The sequence below is a fragment of the Thermobia domestica genome, chromosome 18 (assembly GCF_964235325.1).
Source record: "Thermobia domestica chromosome 18, izTheDome1.hap1.1, whole genome shotgun sequence".
Lineage (NCBI taxonomy): Eukaryota > Metazoa > Arthropoda > Insecta > Zygentoma > Lepismatidae > Thermobia > Thermobia domestica.
The window spans coordinates 175,762,765-175,783,658 of NC_137471.1; the positions used below are offsets into that span (position 1 = coordinate 175,762,765).

The 20,894-nt window shown below is 35.9% G+C and overlaps 1 protein-coding gene across 2 annotated transcripts in view; it reads left to right on the top strand.

The window, feature by feature from the left end:
• SPoCk (secretory pathway calcium atpase) overlaps nucleotides 1-20,894 on the top strand; it is a 328,667-nt gene that overhangs the window by 272,538 nt on the left and 35,235 nt on the right. For both annotated transcript variants that reach the window (XM_081745872.1, XM_081745871.1), the window contains exons 10-15: nucleotides 1,761-1,858; nucleotides 6,246-6,341; nucleotides 8,819-8,908; nucleotides 9,247-9,351; nucleotides 12,739-12,895; nucleotides 20,644-20,814. In XM_081745872.1, coding sequence (XP_081601998.1) covers nucleotides 1,761-1,858; nucleotides 6,246-6,341; nucleotides 8,819-8,908; nucleotides 9,247-9,351; nucleotides 12,739-12,895; nucleotides 20,644-20,814 — 717 coding nt within the window. The remainder of the gene's footprint in view (nucleotides 1-1,760; nucleotides 1,859-6,245; nucleotides 6,342-8,818; nucleotides 8,909-9,246; nucleotides 9,352-12,738; nucleotides 12,896-20,643; nucleotides 20,815-20,894) is intronic.

Consider the following 20,894-nt stretch of genomic DNA (forward strand, 5'->3'; position numbering starts at 1 on the left):
CAGTTCAAACTATATTTATGCGAGTCGTCCGTGCATTTAAGACATCTACACATAGTAGGCATGTTTTTACACTTTTCTGTTGGATATAATTTTTTTTTTCTCTGGCAATTTTTCTGCACAGGCGCGGCAAATTTTCTGCGATCACATCGCAGATCGCGGCATGTTCTGCTATGGGGTTAAACGTCATGTCATATATACTCAGAGAGATTTCCAGTACATACCTTCTCCTATCCATATCGGGCCCTCCACTTGTCCTCCTGGTAGTTGATATAAAATATATTTCATTAAAGATTACAAAACGTTGGACAGAAGTTAAATCAAGAATAATGCTTTGTCTCACTGTCTTCTAAATTTTATTCCGAAGTAACTTCGTAGGTTTAATTCAACAGTTCTCTATCATTGAACCCGGCAGTGCACTAAAGAATGCGAAATCCAGACAGGGTGGTGTGGTCAAGACAGGACAATGTACTCATAGAAAATACAGTAAAACTTCAATGGGTCATTCTTTCCAAGTAGTTTTAATGTTCGTAAGAGATTGAAAAAGCGTTACTTCTAAGAATACAATAATAAGCATTACAATGAAAATTACTAATAGAAGCTATAGGATACATGTTACTTAAGAATTGCTGGACTCACTGTAGAACTACTTTTTTGTATATATAATTAAGTAGCAGTATCCGTAGGTTTACTTACTGCATTGTTCTATTAAAAAAAATTTAAAAAAAACTCGACCTCATAGCATTTCCAAACTAAACACTGGGTTGTAATTTTTTTCTTTCATATACGAAAATGCAATAAGTAAACCTATTTACTCACATTCGTTAGGTTTCAAGTGAAAACGAATGACTTACACCCCCGAAGAAAAGATTTCGTGAAAATTGAAATATTATTACTTAATATATAGACAAGAAAAACGCTAGAAAGGTGAACTCAGTTACGATGAAAATTTACAGAAAACTAAACTGTTTGCTGTTTCTCTGACATTGTTCGTATTTCGGTAACTATCTGAAAATGTCGTTCTTAATGTGCGATCAGATAGACGTATGTGGTATTATTGTAATTTGATTGATCTAAAAGTTTAAAATTAAGTGGTTATGTAAAATTTAGTACTATTTGTATAGAACAGTTTTCAGAAATAAAATTTGTATTTGCCAATCGATTTTTTTTTTTTTAAGTTTACTTTAAGAAGTTAAAAAAGTTTACTAAATTTATAACTCATAGTTTCCTTTTTTCTCTCTCTGTCTCTTGCCGCTACGATAAAGCTGATTAAATGTACATCTTACCATTTATCGGATAACCATAGTGCTGTTTGGTACATGCGTTTTCTTTTTTCATTTTCCTTCTAATTCTACTAACACGATCCAAGAAATACACTCATTGCTTAACACAACTTCCAGCCAGCCTTACTTTGGATGTAATTTTATATTTACTAGTAAATAAACATTCATTGTACTTGTATATCCATTTGTTTAATTAAAGTTCGATTTAAAGGCTTTATATTTTAATACAATGTACATTGTGAAATTTTCATTTCTACATTCGTTTCCGTCTTTTATGGTGAATTTTTGGTTGCAATACTTTCAAAGAGCAATTTTATTGTGGTGTCGTTTTATAGTAAGAAAAATGTGCTTCCAAATTGAGATTGTTGCAATAGTTAAAAAAAAAAAAAATAACGCTGTTGTTGCAGTTCTGAAATGGGATTTAAAGATCTATAAGTTGTTGATACAAATCGTCTATAGATGTTGTTCTAATTTTTTCAGGTTGTGTGAATGTGATATGTTCAGATAAAACCGGAACTATTACGAAAAATGAAATGACCGTTACAACGATTGTCACTTCAGATGGTTACAGAGCTGATGTAAGTAATATTTATTCATTTATTTTAACGTAATAACAGACATTTTTAGGATTAATTTTAATTCGTGTAATAAAAAAACAAAAGAAAAAAAGACAGAAGAAAGCTATGTAGAATTAGTAGTATTACGAGCTGCGTACCAAAAGTTAATGTTTACATATAACTCCGCTTATGTTTCAACATTTGGATGAGATATTTCCGTCACTTTTCAAGGTAACCTCCGCCCATTTCCACACATATTGCCATCTTTGTGTTTCACTATCAAAAATGCTGTGAGAAGTCTTCGGTCGGTTCTAGTAAATTTTCACATAATTACAGTACTTTCCTAAAACGCATTCTCTTCAGTTGAGAAATGATGGTTAGGTTGGTTTGTTATCGTAGACGTGAGCCTTCACAAATTGTATGGTACAAGATATCAATCTCTTTGGCCAAATTGGGGTCGCGGTGGCTCAGTGGTAAAGCTTTCACCTCTGGTGCATGGGGTCCTGGGTTCGACCCCAGCTCGCGCCAAGTGAACTTTGTGGTGCACAGGCACTGTGTGCGTGGGTTTTCTCGGGTTCTCCCGTTTCCGCACACATTTTCCACCCTTTCATTCATTTATCATCATCACCGTCCTTTTTAGCCTCGCCGGTATAACCGTGGGACGTAAAACTTCAAGATTTCATTTCATTTTTTTTTTTCGGCAAAATTTGCTCGCCACATAGTTGACAGATTGTTTTACAAAACTTCATTTATAATTAGCTTCAACAATAATGTACGAACTTATAGCGGCGATCCATGATTGCATTGACAGGATATTTACAGGGTGACAGTTAATGAACTATATGAAATAAAACAGAAATTAATGCCAAACTATGTAGTACACAAACTGTATTGCACGTGTAAACGGCACTACAGACATTCGGATTTAGGTTATGACATGTTCGATATGTCTGCCATCTCTGGCGATGATGTGGCGTAGACGAACAGCAAAATTTTGCATGACCCGCTGAAATGTCGGAACATCGATGCTTTCGATGACCTCCTGAATGGCAGTTTTCAGCTTAGCAATGATGGTTTTGGGGTTATTGCTGTACACCTTGTCCTTAACATAGCCCTACAAAAATGAGTCACATGGGTTCAGATCCGGGGAATATGGCGGTCAAGTGAGTTCTCTTCCAGTGGTCTCTTGTTACCCCAGAGCCAGAATACGGTCCCCAAAATACTCCTCCAGGACGTCAGACACTCATTGTCCGATGGGATCGAGCTCTGTCTTGCACGAACCACATCTTGTTGAAATCAGAGTCACTTTGGATAATGGGTATGAAATAATTTCCAAAACAGTCACGTATCATGCAGTAGTCACAGTGCCGTCAAGAAACACCGCACCGATTATTCCATGACTTGACATTACACACCACACCGTCACCCGTTCAGGATTGAGAGACTTCTCCGTGGCGAAATGCGGATTCTCAGTGGCCAAATGCACCAATTTTCTTATTGACGAACCCATCCAAATGAAAGTGGGCTTCGTCGCTAAGCCAAACCATACTCACGTCAAATTCCTGGTCGTCAATTCTCTGGACGATAGTGTTAGCGTAAAACAAGCGCTCTTCCATGGCCACGGGGCTTAATAGCTAATGGGTTTGAATTTTGTATGGGAAGAGATGCAAATCTTCAGCAGAAATTTGTAGCAGGGTCTCCTGGTTGATTCTCACGTGTTGTGCAGCTTGTCTGATCGATGTCAGTGGGCTGGTTTGGAACACAGAGCGTGTCTTCGCGATGTTTTCAGGCGTTTTCACATTTGTTTGTCGACCGACATTGCCAACTCTGTCATCACAAACACTACCTGTTCTCTCAACTTGCGAATCAGATTCTTGATTGTTAGCACACTTGGACCGGTTGTCTTTAACTTCTACTCGGTCGCAAACTTCCTTTGCGCCGCAATCGAACTGTTATTGCTCGCATAATAGGCCTTCACAAGTGCTATATGCTCCTGCACGCTGTACTGTAACATTTTCACTTGCAAATGGCCGACATCAACACGTTGCATGCGCATAAGCATACGAATTCCCATCATGCCCTGTGCTCAGTTACGCATTTTGGACATCACGCGAACCGTTCAGAAATTATGACGGTTTTATTTCATATAGTTCATTAATTGTCACCCTTACATGACAGTCGTGACATGTTGTGTCTCCTAAACAAAAAGGTTCAATTAAAATGTTGTGTTTATATTGGGACTCTAACTAACTAACTAACTAACTAACTCTATGGCCTATGGAACCCGGAGGTTCAGTGCCGCGTTCACAAAAGCTCTCCACTGACTTCTATCCTTAGCTAATTGCATCCAGTTTCTACTTTGTATTCCTATCTCTGCGAGATCCATCTTAATATTATCCTCCCATCTGCGCCTAGGTCTTCCTAATGGTCGTTTTCCTATGGGTCTACCAGTCAAGACTTTGAAAGCGTTTCTACTTTCTTCCATTCTAGCTACATGACCTGCCCACCTAAGCCTCCTAGACTTGACGACCCTAACAATGTTGGGTAAACCGTATAAACTATGTAGTTCCTCGTTATGAAGCTTCCGCCATTCCCCATTCTCGTTCCTCTTGGGCCCGAATATTCTTCTCAGGATCCTGTTCTCAAATACTTTCAGTCTATGTTCTTCCCTCAGAGTAAGCGACCATGTTTCGCAACCATACAGAACAACAGGCATGATTATCGTTTTGTATATTTTAAGTTTCAAGAGATTTTGAACCGAGTAGTAACACGAATTTCCTGCTTTTAGTCGACATTTAATTTCTTCGTGAATATGATTTTCGTCTGTTAATATTGATCCTAAATATTTGAAAGTATCCACTTTATCAAAAGCATTATTTAATATTTTAACGCCTCCACAATTTGCCGTATTACGGTCCCGACGCACTTCCATGTATTTAGTTTTCTCTGCATTTACTTCTAAACCCATGTCCCTGCAAGCGTTTAATAAGATCTCTGCATTTATTTCTACTGTTCTCCTATCATCCCCTATTAAATTTATATTGGGACTCTCCATTACTTAAATAGAGAACAAAAGCTCAGTAATACTATAAACGTCTTAATTTCATTTGGAATATTAACTGGAAAAAGGTAAATGATTTTTATTTTTTTACATAGTTGTAACGCATATTTTATACATTTTTACATATATTTTCATGTAGGCAATTCCCGACATAATTTCATTATTTATGCAATTATCATGGTATCCCTTTATTATATTGAATACAAAGTGTTTTCGTGTAAAGCTAGTATTTAAAATGTTTATACATTTAGCATGACATTTTTAATGTCAACAATAGACGATTTTGCTATTATACTAGAATGTTGGTCAACAATAGACTCAAACTCAAGTAGTTCTTTGGTAACAGAAAATATAAGCGCATTTTATGTTGAACGAATGTAATCTGTTTGATTTAGCTGGATGAACCTCTTATGTGGTGAAATTTTCAGTTTTTACCATTTTGTACTCATGTTTAGTTCCATGTTTTAATGATACCTGGAAAGGTATTATGATTTTAACTTTTGTAGCGTGTATTCTGTTTGTTCGTATTTTCCCCTAACTTTGTAGTCAGAGTAATCTTAAGTATTATTAAGATAAATTTAATGTTTTAAAAGAACAGAACAACATAGTACAAACTCAAAATTTTGGAAAGCATTATGGTCTAGTGTTTACAAAATATTGTAAAATTTAGTATTTGTCTTCGTACTGTTGTTTATCGTATATCTCAGTTAATCAGTGATAATTCACACATTTTTTTTTTTTTTTTCAAATTACAAATTTTTATAAAATCATTTTTTTTATACGATAAACAATAACTATACAACATTGATACTACTTCTGCTTCATGGAAATTTTTGGATCAAAAGATCCAATATATTTCAATCAAAATTTCTCTTGTACACCTTTTGTGTGGAGAACTACATATAGTGTAGCCAAACCCAAACTATCAGTTAACTCAGTATGATGTGCTTGTTCCGTAGAAAATAAGAAAACTCGATTTAGGGGCCGTTCAAAAATTTTGTGGCCCCTGATCCAAAAACTAATTATTGGCCAAGATAGAATTTTTTGATAATTTTTTTTAGATCATTCCTAAAATTCTTGGCCAAGATCGCAAACTTTTGATTTTTTAAAAAATAATTCCTAGAATTATTGTTATATCTTAATTTTAAAGTTAAATATTGAAAGAAAACTGCAAACGAAGTACAAAATCCTCTTGAGTAGAATTTTAGTACTTATGAACTAATTAAATGTTTTATATTTACAGCTGTTATAAATTGCACATAATGTACTAGTAATCCAGTTTATTGAATATGCTAATTTCTTTATATTTCTATCAAATTATTAATGATGATTCTTATTTTTGACTAGGTATCTGGAACCGGTTACAATAACCAAGGAGAGGTTCATATAATCAAATGCGACAACGTAGAATTAGCAAGAAATGCAATATATAGACTTCTCGAGGTAAAAATAGTTTTCATATATATATTAATAGATCATTACTTACTACAGATGCTATCATATTGATGAATGATTGTTGTGAGTGGTCCCGGGATTTGATTTCGTGACGACTGCACAGAAAGTTTATCAATCTAAAGTATTGCTGAGCTTAACTTGATCCACGCAACCTTGAGAAAGAAACACAAGCGTTGAAAATTATTGGTTGATCAGTATCTTCATTGGAGAATTTAAACAGTAAAGAAACGTGTGTTTTGGAGAATTTAAATAGTAAGGAACGTTTGTTTTTGGAGAATTTAAATAGTAAGGAACGTTTGCTTTTTTTTTGGAAAATTTAAATAGTAAGGAACGTTTTTTTGGAAAATTTAAATAGTAAGGTACGTTTGTTTTTTTGAAAATTTAAATAGTAAGGAACGTTTTTTGGAAAATTTAAATAGGAACGTTTTTTGGAAATTTAAATAGTAAGGAACGTTTGTTTTTCTTTGGGAAAATTTAAATAGTAAGGAACGTTTTTTTTTTTGGAAAATTTAAATGGTAAGGAACGTTTTTTGGAAAATTTAAAAGCTAAGGAACGTTTATTTTTTTTAAATTAAATAGTAAGGAATGTTTGTTTTTTCTTTGGAAAATTTAAATAGTAAGGAACGTTTGTTTGTTTGTTTTTGTTTTTTTGGAAAATTTAAATGGTAAGGAACGTTTTTTTTGGGGGGGGGAAATTTAAATAGTAAGAAATGTTTTTTTTTGGAAAATTTAAATAGTAAGGAACGTTTTTTTTGGAAAATTTAAATAGCAAGGAACGTTTGTTTTTTTGAAAATTTAAATGATAAGGAACGTTTGTAAATTTAAATGGTGAGGAACGTTTGTTTTTTGGAAAATTTAAATTGTGAGGAACGTTTTTTTTGGAAATTTAAATAGTAAGGAACGTTTTTTGAAAATTTAAATAGTAAGGAACGTTTTTTTAAATTTAAATAGGAACGTGTCTTTTTGGGAAAATTTAAATAGTAAGGTACGTTTTTTTTGAAAATTAAATAGTAAGGAACGTTTTTGGAAAATTTAAATAGTAAGGAACGGTTTTTTGGGGGGAAAATTTAAGTAGTAAGGAACGTTGGTTTTTTTGGAAAATTTAAATAGTAAGGAACGTTTTTTTTTTGGAAAATTTAAATAGTAAGGAACGTTTGTTTTTTGCAAACTTTAAATAGTAAGGAACGTTTGTTTTTTGGAAAATTTATAGTAAGGAATGTTTGTTTTTGGAAAATTTAAATAGTGTGGAACGTTTGTTTTGGAGAATTTAAATAGTAAGAAACGTATGTTTAAGCATATCTGAGAATAAAGAGGCACTGAATGCGGTCTAGAAAGCCATAGATGCTGGCAATAGTAGTCGATGAGCTGATCATACGTCACACAGTTGAACAAACACGGCATGAATTCTTCGTGTAGAGCTAAAGAGTTGAGTTGCAGTTTAGAAGTATCTGAAAGCAGCACCTTTTCTGTTCTTTTCAGTTAATTACTTAATTTTTTAATTAAAGGTGTCAGAGTAACATCAAGTTTTATGGTTAAATTTACCAAATCGAAACCTGAATCATAAGTATAATGAAAGAAATTGTGCTTCCCTTTAGAACACTGGCTTGAACACAGTGAACAATAAGAAAGGCTCACTTGCAACACAACTAAATAGTGCAGTGAAATAATGTGCGTGGCATGCCATAAATGCGTTTTCATGTTTTTTTGCTCTTGGTTGTCCTACTGTCAAGGATTCGAAGAATAAAAATAGAGTAACAGAGCCGTAAAGCCCAATACCTGAGACGCAGCCTTTATAGATTTTTTTATGCAAATGGACGAGATTGTGATGCACATGGTCAACGAGCGCTTTCTCTTAGCATGCCGTATTAAATCAGGATTTAGAGGCAGTGTGATCATCCTGAAAATAGGCAATAAATAAGCTGAACTGTACTGAAACTGTAGAAGTTTTGTTCTGAAAATGAATAGCTAAAGCCTGGGTTGAAAGTTGACAAATTTATTTCTATCATGTGTACAGTATGTTTATATAAAGTGAAAGCAGAAAATTGAAGGGTGAGAAGCATATGTTAAAACTGAAACTTCTGTATTAGTGTGGAAACATTGAGTGACGTTAGTGCTAATGAATTCATAATATAAATTTGCAGCTTACCTTTCGTAATGATTTTGAGTATTGTCTTCAACGTTCAGGTACGATGGGCTTCTCATTGTGCTTTGTTAGATGTCTACTGTCTCCGTTAGCCCAAAAGGTATAGACGTGGGACGTAAAAATACGTGCGCCACCGAAAAATACGCGTTTCATTTTAAAAGGGGCACGGTGTCTTGTGATATAACACTTACTTCTGGTGCATGGGGCCCCTGATTCGATTTTAGCCAAGTCTGGAAGGTATGCACAGAAATTAGATGATCAGTAAAATTCCTTTGCATGCCTTGTTGTACCTAAATGTTTAATGATTATTTTTTTTTTTTAGGTTGGAACTGTCTGTAATAATGCTGTGATAAATGGTGATACTCTTCTAGGACAGCCAACAGAGGGTGCCCTTTTAGCCGTTGGTATGAAGGTAGGTTGCTTTTTATGCAGTGGACAATTCACTTTCTTAGTGTTTTAAGTGTGATTATCCCATGTGATCACGTTTTAAGAATTCTTACTCTCAGGAATTGTGGGGCCAGATATTTGAAAGGACTGTAGAAACCTAAGTACCTAACAAAATATGATTATGTAATCATTATTAGAGATTTTTTAAAAGCCAGTTTTCGCTAGGCCTTTCAACAGAAATCAATACCAGAATTTTGATGTGAACTGTGAGTAAGGTGATTACTTGTACCACCCATCAGATTAGTTGTATTCATGAGCAGTAAAACATTTTTGTTTTAATACCCAGTGTTCGTTTCTTTTCAGTTTGGTATGTATGATGTAAGAAACAGTTATGTGAGATTGCAAGAAATGCCCTTCAGCTCAGAGCAGAAGATGATGGGCGTGAAATGTGCTCCGAAGGATGGCATTGTAAGTATCCGTAGTGAAAGATTTTACGTTAGATTTACATTATTATATAAAAGGCTACAAATGAAAGACATGTCTAAGATAAAATAAGGTGCTTATAAATTAATAGTAAAATGAACTATTTGTTTGATCACGGTCAGATAATTTCAAGAACTTTCATTGTTCTTTTCCTTGGTTGATAAACGTTGAAAAAACTCACGTTAATATCTCATAACTAGAGCTAGGAATGTTAGGTGTAAAATTTTGTATAAAAAAGATGCAAAATTTTGGTTAAAAGGGCAATTACTGTTCCCCCTGAGTTTGAGATCTGTATACATTTTATCAGTAGGGTAACAATATACCAATAAAAAACGTAAATCTCTTAATTATCTTGGGAAACTTAATTTTACTTAATTATTTTTCCCAGATTGTAAGTCACACCTGTACCAAGTTTGGTTAAAATTGCTTCAGGCATTCCAAAGTAAGCTGGAAAATACATTCATTGTACGAACAAAGCTTTGGCGTTTGCCCTGTAAATTCTTGAGCCAGCCGACATACTAGTTCCTGCTTGAACTTGCGCTGAAATGTTATCAGCGATCCTGAGAACTAAGGATTCGACAGTAATCTGTCATCTTAGACATTTTATTTTTCACCTCTTCTTATCCCCTTCCATATCGGTGGGGCCTAAATTTGGACTTTAACAGTATCGGGAGTGTAACAGTTCATCGCAATAGTCCCGAAAACTACGAATTCCACACTATCTGTCGTTTTCGATTATTTTTACATATCAGCTCCTTCCTACCCCCTTAGGAGTTTTAATGGTACCAAGTGTAGGCTTTAAACGGCATCGGGGTGTAAAATTCATCTCAGCAACCCCGACAACTACGGATTCGACACTAATATCGGTCGTTTTCGATTATTTTACCTCACTCTTCACCCCCTTCCTTCCCTCCAGGAGTGCTAATGAACTGAACTTGAACTTAAATGGCATCGGGAGTAATTCACTTCAGAGATCTCAAAAACGATTGATTCGACACTAATATCAAACTTTTTTATAAGTCACTCCTGTTTCCTTCCTAGGGAGCTAGGGGCTCTACCCCCACAGTATTCTTTTTCAAATTTTAAACAATATGTATACCAAGGCTAATTGAAATTCTCCAGGCGTTCCAGAATTGTAACATACACACACACTCATATACAGGGCGCAAAATTTCAAAGTCAGATGCACTCGCCAACCCAAAAATGATGGTCGCAAGTATCTCTCATGTACAAATTATGAGAACCTCCCCCTCCTCCGGGCCTTTGGTTTGACAAAGGAAGACTTCACATTCCATGTTTTCCCTCACTCAGTGACAATTATTTTCGTGCGAAACAGAAACTATTGAGCCCGTGAGTTTAGGCAGAAACCATTCCTACTGAATACTAGTCGCCAGTGGCGACCTGGCGATCGGAAAATTTTCGCCCTGCTCATGTATATGTACACCAATACGATCGTAGCAATTGTTATCTATTGTACAACATAAATAAGTATACTCTATAAAAAAAGAAAAAAAGCAATAATTTTAATCACGCTGATTCTGAAAAAAAGTTCCTTTTTATTGTTATTTTCCAAAATTTAACACTTTTATTTTCGTAGAATACTAGTTTTTCTTACCCTGGTTCCATTCAGGGGAGGAAAACTCAAGACTATGACATTATTTACGTATATGAAGAAAATTTTCATTGTATGTGAAGTTGTGTGCGGCAGCAACGAGAATATATTCGCATATCAAAGTGAAAGACAAATTCATATCAAAAAATAAACGTCAAACGTTTCACTCAGCACTTCTTTTTCAGGATTTGCCAAGCATTTAAACAAAAACCAACACCAGACTGTTTGTCTTTTGTACGATGATAATACAAGATTTCCTTTGTTGAGATCAAGATACTTTACGCTAGTTTGTTAGAATGTGTTCATGAATGAATGTTCGCAAATAGTCCTTATGTCCAACTAAGATGTTAACTGTAATTATGTTCAGTAATCCACGTGCTGCTCTTTAAGTATTTGGTCGTATGTGAATAAAAATAAAATAAACTGCCAAACTGTACATTTAATTGATATTAATTTAATCCTTTTATGAGTGTCTTAAGATTTTATTTTTGATCTCATAGAGGTGTGATCAAAAAGTACGGTGAATCATTTTTATTATAAACAAAGTATTAAGCTTACATGGAATTTGATTAATCTCCTTCAAAGTATTGTCCTTGGCTAGCAAGGCACTTATCCCAACGTTGAATCCATTTCTGAAAGTGAGGCCGCGGTGGCTCAGTGGTAGAGCATTCATCTCCGGTGCTTAGGGTCCCTGGTTCGATCCCAGCTCGCGTCGTGTGGACTTTATGGTGTACAAACACCGTGCTCGTGGGTTTTCTCGGAGTTCTCCCGTTTTCTACCACTTTCTTCATTTCACTCATTTCTCATAATCACAGTCTCCTTTAGTCTAACCGGCATAACCGTGGGACGTAAAACTCAAATATTTCATTTCCACTTCTGAAAGCATTTCTGAAAGACTTCTTTTGGAAGGGCGTTCAGCTGCTCAGTTATGCTGCTCAGTTCAGTGTCAGGAATGGTGTCAAAACGTTTTCCCTTAAGCACGGTTTTAATTTTGGGGGACAGTCAGAAGTTGCATGGTACTAAATCTGATCAGTAAGGAGGATGTGGACACACAGGAACACTTTTTTTTTCGGCCAAAAACTCGTTACTTCGATCAAAGGTAAGATGTGGCACCGCGCGTTTTTGTGATGAAGAAGTAAGCCATTTGCCCATTTAATCGGCGGTTAAAAAGCTTTTCACGGACCCGTGTGAGATGTTTAGTTCTTCGGAAAGCTCTTCAATAGTCATTCGCGTGTTTGAACAAATCATTTGTACAACTTTTTGCACATTTTCATCTGTTTCTGACGTCGAAGGACGTCTCGATTGTTGATCGTTTTCAACCGACTCCTTGACGCTTTTGAACCGCTCATACCACTTGTAAACAGTCTTCAGTGCCATCGCTTTATCGCCATACACTGATTTTGACATTTCGTGAACTTCTTTGGTACTTTCTTGCAGCTTCATATTGGCGCGTGACAGACACTGTTAACACATCCTCACTCTTCTGCCTCTGGAAACCAACTAACATGTCACAATTCGTTCAAACTCGACACAGACTATACCAAAGGGTTAAGTTACCGGGCTTACTAGTTGAAATGAAAACAACATCGATCGGTGGCATTGTGCAACTACATGCACCGTTCTTTTTGATCATACCTTTATATCCTATAATATTGTAAGACATCTAAATAATAGATATAATTGTCACTAACATTTTATTACATGTACTTTCTTTCTAAGTACTAGATTGCATGTCTTAGCAAAATTTGTTTTATTTTCAGAGAAAAACTGAAGTATATTTCGTAAAAGGTGCTTTGGAGAGAGTCCTGCAAAAGTGTACAAAATACTGTGAAAATGGTACATTCCACCAATTAACTTCCAAGAAAGAACAAGAATACCTAACAGAAGCCTATGAAGTAGGGAGAAAAGGACTCCGAGGTATGTTTCAATCACTACATTGTTATATAAAAGAAGTTCAAATAATTTTGCGTGTATTAAAACATAGTGGAGTATATGGATTGTAACAAACGCTCTTCATTGGGTATTGGAACCCAAGTTTTGAACCAACAATCCTGTAGTGTAGTGTCTCATGGGATAGTGTTATGTTATATCCCATGAGACAATTGACAAGGCAATACCACAGGATAGGCTCTTCCTACCACCCACTGTAGAGACGCAAATTTAATACAGATGTCTTAAATTTGACTTCCCCACAATATATAATAGGATAGAAACAACACTACTTAGAACCAAATGAAAATATTACGAACAAAATATTCAGCATTTGTCACACCTAAATTTTATATGGGTCATTTCAAGTGTAAATACCGGCGGCATTTAGAAATTAAGCACAATAGAAAATTCGATGAAACAAAACAAGATTAATTGTAAATCTTTCTTTCATTTCGTGATTTTACATATTCATGCCTTGAGCGCAATGGCAAATATGGGAAAGTATATTACACTTGTATAGCGAGGCACAAACTAAATGAAATCCTGAAGACATCTGTGTTAAAGACCAAAAGACAATATTTTGCTCTTTTGCTTTGTTGCAGAAGGGGTACCGGTATTTAAACTGTACGGTTCATGCAAAAGTATTGAAAAATGAACCTTGTAACTTTACTCTTCTTCCCCTTTCATCTAATACTTATTTACTTTTTTTCCGTGCTTGGTTGTGGTAAAACAAGAGTTACTTTTCAGTGACAGCGTGTTTCTGAGAAGCTGGTATTGATTTGTGTTATTTGTATAAGCAAAATGTAGTTATGTGGGTTATTTTGAATGCTTTGCGTGGTAATACTAGAAGAATGAAAGTGATATTGTTTGGTTGACTTCTTTGATAGTATCGCTTCGAAAGCAATTATGGCATTCCATTCCTCATTCTATTGAAGACACCGCAATGAAATTTGGAACACACATTGCCAGTACCCCATAAAACAGAGTTTGTCTGGGAAGTTGTTGGACTGATTTTTTCCCGCCAAAACGTGGTGAAGCAGGGGATGTTACCGCGTTGATTGGGTGCTGAGGAACTTAGCTACCAACACACCAGTCACCAGTCGTCTCCAAGCCTTCACGAAGTGTAGATCGAGTTTAAGATGAACCCCTTTCAAGGTGCCTTGTCATCGCCCCAAAGAATCGTTTGTTAGAGCATCGTAACGCCGTGAAGTTTTGCGTCAATCTGGGTAAAACTGCGAGTGAGACCTATGACATGATCGACTGCTTATGAGAGTGATCCCGGAAAAGCCCGTATGAGCAAGTCGAAAATAAAATTGATGTTAATCATCTTTTTTTTGACTGCAAAGGAGTGGTTCACAGAGAGTTTGTACGCCTGGTAAGATTGTGAATGCTGCATTCTACGTGGAAGTACTTGAAAGACTCAGAAAACGAGTCGCCCGCGTCCGTCCAGCAATTGCTGGATTATGGAAGCTTCATCACAACAATGCGCCGAGCCACACCGCCTTTGCTGTCATCACTTCCTAATAAAACATGGCATCACTTTATTTCCCCAGCCACCCTATAACCAGGTGTCGCTCCTGCAGACTTCTTCCTTTTCCCCCGACCGAAAAGGGTCCGAAAGGACGGCACCACAGCTCGGTCCAGGCTCAAGAGGCTGTAACAAGGGAGCTAAAGAGCATTCCAGTTTCTGCGTTGCAGAGAGCCTTCAGTGACTGGTAGAGTCGCTGGAAACGCTGTGTTGATGCAGATGGGGCATTATTAAGTCGATGTGTCAAAATTATGAATACATGTTTTTAAAAAAATTCAGTCCTACTACTTCAGTATTTGCCAAGGTATGTTGGGTACTCCTAACCTGGGTCACTTCAGGAACACAAAATTTCCCAAAATAAATTTTTTGGAGGAAGGTTTCTCGAATTATCTAAAATTTTCCTTTTCATATACATCAAGCATGTATAAGCATGTGCGATCTGAAAGTTTGTTTCATTATGAAAATTTTGACATACAGACTGTGTTGTCCTTATGAATAGTACTGAAGCAGCTGTACGTAACTGAACTTTAAAAAAATGTTTTCTTAAAATAAAACACACGTTAAAAAGGTTAAGAAAAGCTACACTAGCTTTAATATTAAGAGGAACATAATTACTATAACAATTATTTCTATACTCACCCCGAGACACTTTCTTTTGTGATCCACATTATCATGACTAATTTCCATGCAGCAGCAGCAGAGCTAGTTCCAAAGCAAGATCCCATTCTCATTATTATTATTGGGCTTATGTGTATGAGAAAGTGTTGTTACCAATACTCAAAGACGACGTACTAGAATGTGATCTCTGTCCCTCCTTCCACTAAGAGTTGTCTTTAAAAGGAGTATATGCTGGCTGCTTCTACCTCTATGCTAAGGAATGCACGAACACTGATAGTAACACACAAGAAAGATGCTAACAACTATGCAACAAATTATATTCCTAGAAATAAAAGCTTAGCAACCACGGTTGATTGTTGATGACGTGTTACGTAGAAAAAAAGAACAATAGTATTTATTTCTTTTTACAAATAGTGTGATATTCCATGCATAAGATTTTTTTGATACATGAAATATCGAGTTTTCATTGGTAGAATAGTCTGGATAAAATTTCACTTTACATAAACAGTTTTTATATATTTATCCAAGTTTTTCAAGACATTTATTGAAAACTGAACATACAATAGATGAGGTACAGGTATTCCATAATGCATAATCATGAAGAGGAACGATAGATTTCGATGTTTACCATATTCTCATAAAAGGCATAAAATCAGGTAAACAATAACCACTGGCGAAATTTTATATCAAAGTACAAACACAACTATTATAAAATATATTTAAGTATTTACAAACCGCAAGTTTCATCTTATGTAAGAACAGTTTTAACCATTAATCTACAAATTTTCTATTTATACACCAAAACAAGTACTTACTGGCAACATTGTTTTGTGTTTAGTGGAAAAAATATTAAAGAGCGATAACCGCAAAAGCATTACAAAAATATAGGTGTCGCTGCCAATTCAGACTGTATTAAGTCAGCTATCGCTCTGAGAATTCATTGTTAGTGAACTGTATTCGTTGTCTCAGCAAGGTGAACCTCACAGTTTCATTTAATCGAAGTGAAGAGATGCTACAGTAGGTATGGGTACTAGATGGTAAGCTCAAAAATCACTATACAATCCAGTGCGTTGGATATATTTACAGTACTGATGAATTAGTCGGTAAGACCCAATGTGCAGAACATCAACGAATATTCGAATCCTTTTACTTAATTTGTGTCGAATGTGTCTGTTATTTTGACACGTATCTGAGAAACAATGTAAATATCTCGAGTTGTCAGTACTAAATACTTACGAGGGCAGGGCTCATAGCGAGTCACTTTTTTTTAACTAAGAGTTACTTTTTTTTCAAATTTGTCACTAAAAGTTATTTTTTTGGGAGGTAAAGTGACTTTTCGTGTGATTTATGTTTTGCATTGGCAGTTGTCTAAGAAAAATACTATAAAAATAAATGGAAAAAGGCAGAAACTTGTTACTCATTACTCTTCTCAAACCTTCAGTACTTGCTGGCACATGTGAAACAGTCAGCTTTATTCTAACTTCAGCTTTTATTCTTTCTAAAGCACAGTGGATGGTTGATGGTTGCTTAAGCTCTCAAGGTGGGGTTGATAACCCTTCTGTGCCTATTCTTTCTTCTATCATAATAGTCTTTTAGTTTTCTCTCGTAATAGTTCACGCTCCGCTCAACGTTGTGTGTGTGTGCGTGTGTTTGTGTGGTTCATCATATTCGTCATGTGTTATTTTTCTTGTATGTTCTTAAGAGTAGGTGAGGAATTTGAATATTTCATAACTTTGAGAACTCTCAATGCGAAGTTAAATATAATGTCTGGGATGAAGAAATTCCGAAATAGGCTAGAACTGGTTCCACTTACTCAGAAGCTTCTTACATCTGCTAAGTCCGCTTACCGTAACTACAAAGCATACTTAGAAAACCTAAGAGGGGCCGCGGTGGCTCAGTGGTAGAGCGTTCACCTCTGGTGCTAGGGGTCTCGGGTTCAAACCCTGCTCCCGCCAAGTGAACTTTGTGGTGGACAAACACCGTGTGCGTGTGTTTTCTCGGGGTTCTCCCTTTCCTCCCACTTTCTTCATTCCACCATTTCATTCATTACTCATCGTCACCGTCTCCTTTAGCCTAACCGGCATAACCGTGGGACGTAAAACTCAAAAAATTTCATTTTAGAAAACCTAAGAAAGGAGGAAGCTGAAAAAGAAGTAAAGAAGAAAAGATGAAACAAAACAACAGAGAGAGAGGTGATGGAGAAATTGACAAAGGAAAAAAGGGGCATGATGAGTTTTTGGTCACTATTTCGTGTGCTTTTGGTCACTTTTCAACTATTTAGAAGAGACCAAACCACTATGAGCTCTGCAAGCGGTACTGTGTGCATTAGTTATGACTTGGATGATCCTTCTTAGAGGCTGCAAGACCTAATAGACAATCTGTTGATGTAAATTTGGTCGTTCTCGCAATCCTGAAGCCTAGTTTGTGACTATGATATACTGGTTGATTCATTTTTTTTTTTTTTTTTCAGAATTAACTTACCAATATTTAAAAGGCAAATATTGATGCAAAGAAAAAGAAAAAAATTTCACATTAGTTTATACGAGGGAGGATCGGAACCTTAGGTTACATGGCCAATATTTGTGGAGTTCTGTCTGTTATAGAGGAATGAGGAAATTTTAATATATGGAGTTGGCAACTGTGCAGTTTTAGCCACTTGACACTTACGGCACTAGTTGTGGGTAAACACAAATGGCGACTCGTTTGGAAAACTGGTCTCGCGAAGAAGTCCACTTAGTAATTCGATTTCTGTCAACAGTGACTGAAGTTCACCGGCAGCTGGTAGAGGTTGACGGAGGGACTGTAATGTCTCGTCAGCATGTCGAAGAATGATGTCGAAAGTTTGTCGCTGGTAGAGAAAACGTTTCCAACGAGGAGCGCAGTGTCCGACCCAGCCCGTCATCAAGAGCTTTGAACACAATTTGCGTGGAGCAGCTGATCCACGACAACAGGAGGATCACGTTACAGCCTCTGATGGCAGAGTTGGGAATGTCGTTCCGAAGCACCTAGGAGGCCGTCGCTTGGCTTCAGACGAGGAGATGAAACACTTCGTGACAACGTGGTTAAAGACACAAGGACAGAATTTTTTACCAGGAGGGAATCTTCAAAGTCATCCCACGATGCGACAAATGCCTCAACCTATATGGAGACTGTCGAAAAAATAATCTAACGCATGTACTCTCTGTTGGCTGTATTGGTTGTGTGAAATAATGTATACATGTTTCACTGCAGGCTTTGTAACCTTACTTTCTGATCAGTCCTCGTATATACACGTGTTTTCTTAATGAGGAGAGAATTAGATGTTGTATAAAATATACGTGAATTGAAAAATTATAGCATCATACATTGTCATTAGTAGAAATTGTTTATTTAAAATCGCGTAACTACCATTGTAGCGATCCCGGAAGAGAGATGACATAAAAATAAAGATTAGTGTCTAATAGTGTTATTATCATATGCATTCATTTGCTCATAACTAAGTTATTAAACTTATATGATATAATTGTAAGAGTTAAAGATGACTTACAGTTAGAATTTCTGTTATTTATGATCAGCTTTCGTGCTTCAGTGTTACAGCTAAATACGAAAAGGCCAGTCCTTACGTACCAAACCAGAATAAGTTGTAGAAAAAGTAAGGAAAATCTTTTGCCAGTAAAACATTTACATATATGAATACTGAACAGTTTTATTCTCAAAGAATTCCAATACGCTAAATATGAGTATATAATATAATGTAATTAGCATGCGGAGAACATTTTTTTTTTTTAAGTTCTTGTTAGTTTTGTTTATTTTTCTTCTGTTTTCTTTATTTCGCCGAGAGCTTTTAACTTTCAGGAGCGGTTTCTTCAGTCGGGCTTCAAAGTTAGGGAGAAGTTCTTTCCGTTTGAGAGGACTGAGGATGGATATTGGAATATACTTAATGAGCTGAGTGAATAATTCTTGAAAGAGAAGCACGTCCCTTCGTCTGTTTTTTCTTCTTTTTCCTTAAGTTTAACCAACATAATTTGGTTAAAAATAAATTTAAGATGAGTATATATACACATTGATCAGCTGGTAACCTGTTGGTGGTCCTCGAAGCTTCGTGCCGTATAGAGTTTTGAGTTCATATACTTAGGCTTAAAAAAATTTACTCTCTACATAATCCTGTGAATCTATTCCATTATCTTTAAATTGTAGGAAATAGGCACTTTCCTTTGGCTATATATCTGTATGACTAGCCTTTGGCTAGCTGAGGTCCACCTCCAGACCTCCGTATTTGCTCTGCCTACGGCCTCGCACCTCTTATCTATCAGCCGTTGTATCAATAGTGAATTTCGTGCATTTACTTTTAATATTTCCTGAATTTGGCCAGCTGGAGTGCCCGCAGACCCCCGCGTTTGCTCAGCCTACGGCCTCGCACCTCTGAAATCCACAATTCTACCGAATTTCATGTTTCTTTTTCTATTTCAACTATTTTAAAGATCCCAAAGAAAACATCGATTTAAATGACATGGGAATTTCTTTATCCCCCATTTAGACCCCTTAAAAACTAAAAATATTCACTTTTGGCAATTTTCCTGTGGATTAGTCCTGGAAGGCTACAATCATGCCAAATTTCATCTCACTAATCCTGCCAAACTGCCTAAACATTTTGGAATATAGATGTCCCATATAAATAACATGGGAAAGATTTTTCAGTTCCTCATAAAACCACTCTGAAGTTGGAAATTTTTGTTTTTGGTGATTTACATACGTAACACTAACGAAAACATACGAGCCTACCGAATTTCAAGTTTATATTCCAATTCTAAGTATTTAAAAGATCAGATTTATGGGACCTGTAACCCTACTTTAGACCCCCTAAAATTAAAAATATTCACTTCTGGCAATTTTCCTGAGAGTTAGTCTTAAAAAGCTACAATAATGCCAAACTTAATCATGATAACCCTAGAGGAAGTGACCAATAATTTGGGGGTGTAGAACATGTACCATATAAAAAACATGGGAAAGATTTTTTAGTTCTCCATAAAAACACTCTAAAGTCGGATTTTTTTGGTGTTTTTTCTGATTTCTTTTGGTAACGTTAACGAAAATGTACAAGCATACGAAATTCAAGTTTTTATCCCAATTCTAAGTACCTAAAATATGAGATTATGGGTAAAAAAAAAAGTCCATTTAAATAACATGGGAAATTTTAGACCCCTTTCAGACCCCCTAAAAATTAAAAATATTTGCTTTTGGTAATTTTCCTGTATGTTAGTACCGAAAAGCTAAAAGCATGCCAAATTTCAACTTTCCACGTCAACTGGAAGTACCTGGTATTTTGTCAGTGAATCAGTTAATGTAGTTTTATATATAGTTAGGATAATTACATTCTAAAATGGAGTACCTTAAATATTTTCCCCCATAGCTGCCGAATAAACGGGCCATTATTTGGAAGTACGTTTTCCAGGTAACGAAGGTTGGTTGTTGATAGAATCGAAGAGCCCAATTCAGAGCGTAACCATTCAATATAAGTAACATAATGTCCATAAAAATAATCTGTTTTGCAGTCCAAGGATCATTATTCCTATGATCTGGTTTGTATCATTATATTCTTTCCTTTCAGTGGTTGGAATGGCGTATGGTTCATCGTTCGATGATTTGGTTTACCTAGGATTTGTTGGGATATGCGATCCTCCACGGCCACACGTACGAGAATCCATTGAGACATTACACAACTCAGGTGTTAAAGTCAAGTTAGTAACTGGAGATGCACAGGAAACTGCAGTGGCTATAGGTAAGTCATTATATTTTTCTCACATTTCAATAAAATATAGAAATATTCTATCTTCTGATTGCAAATTCGTCAACGCGAGA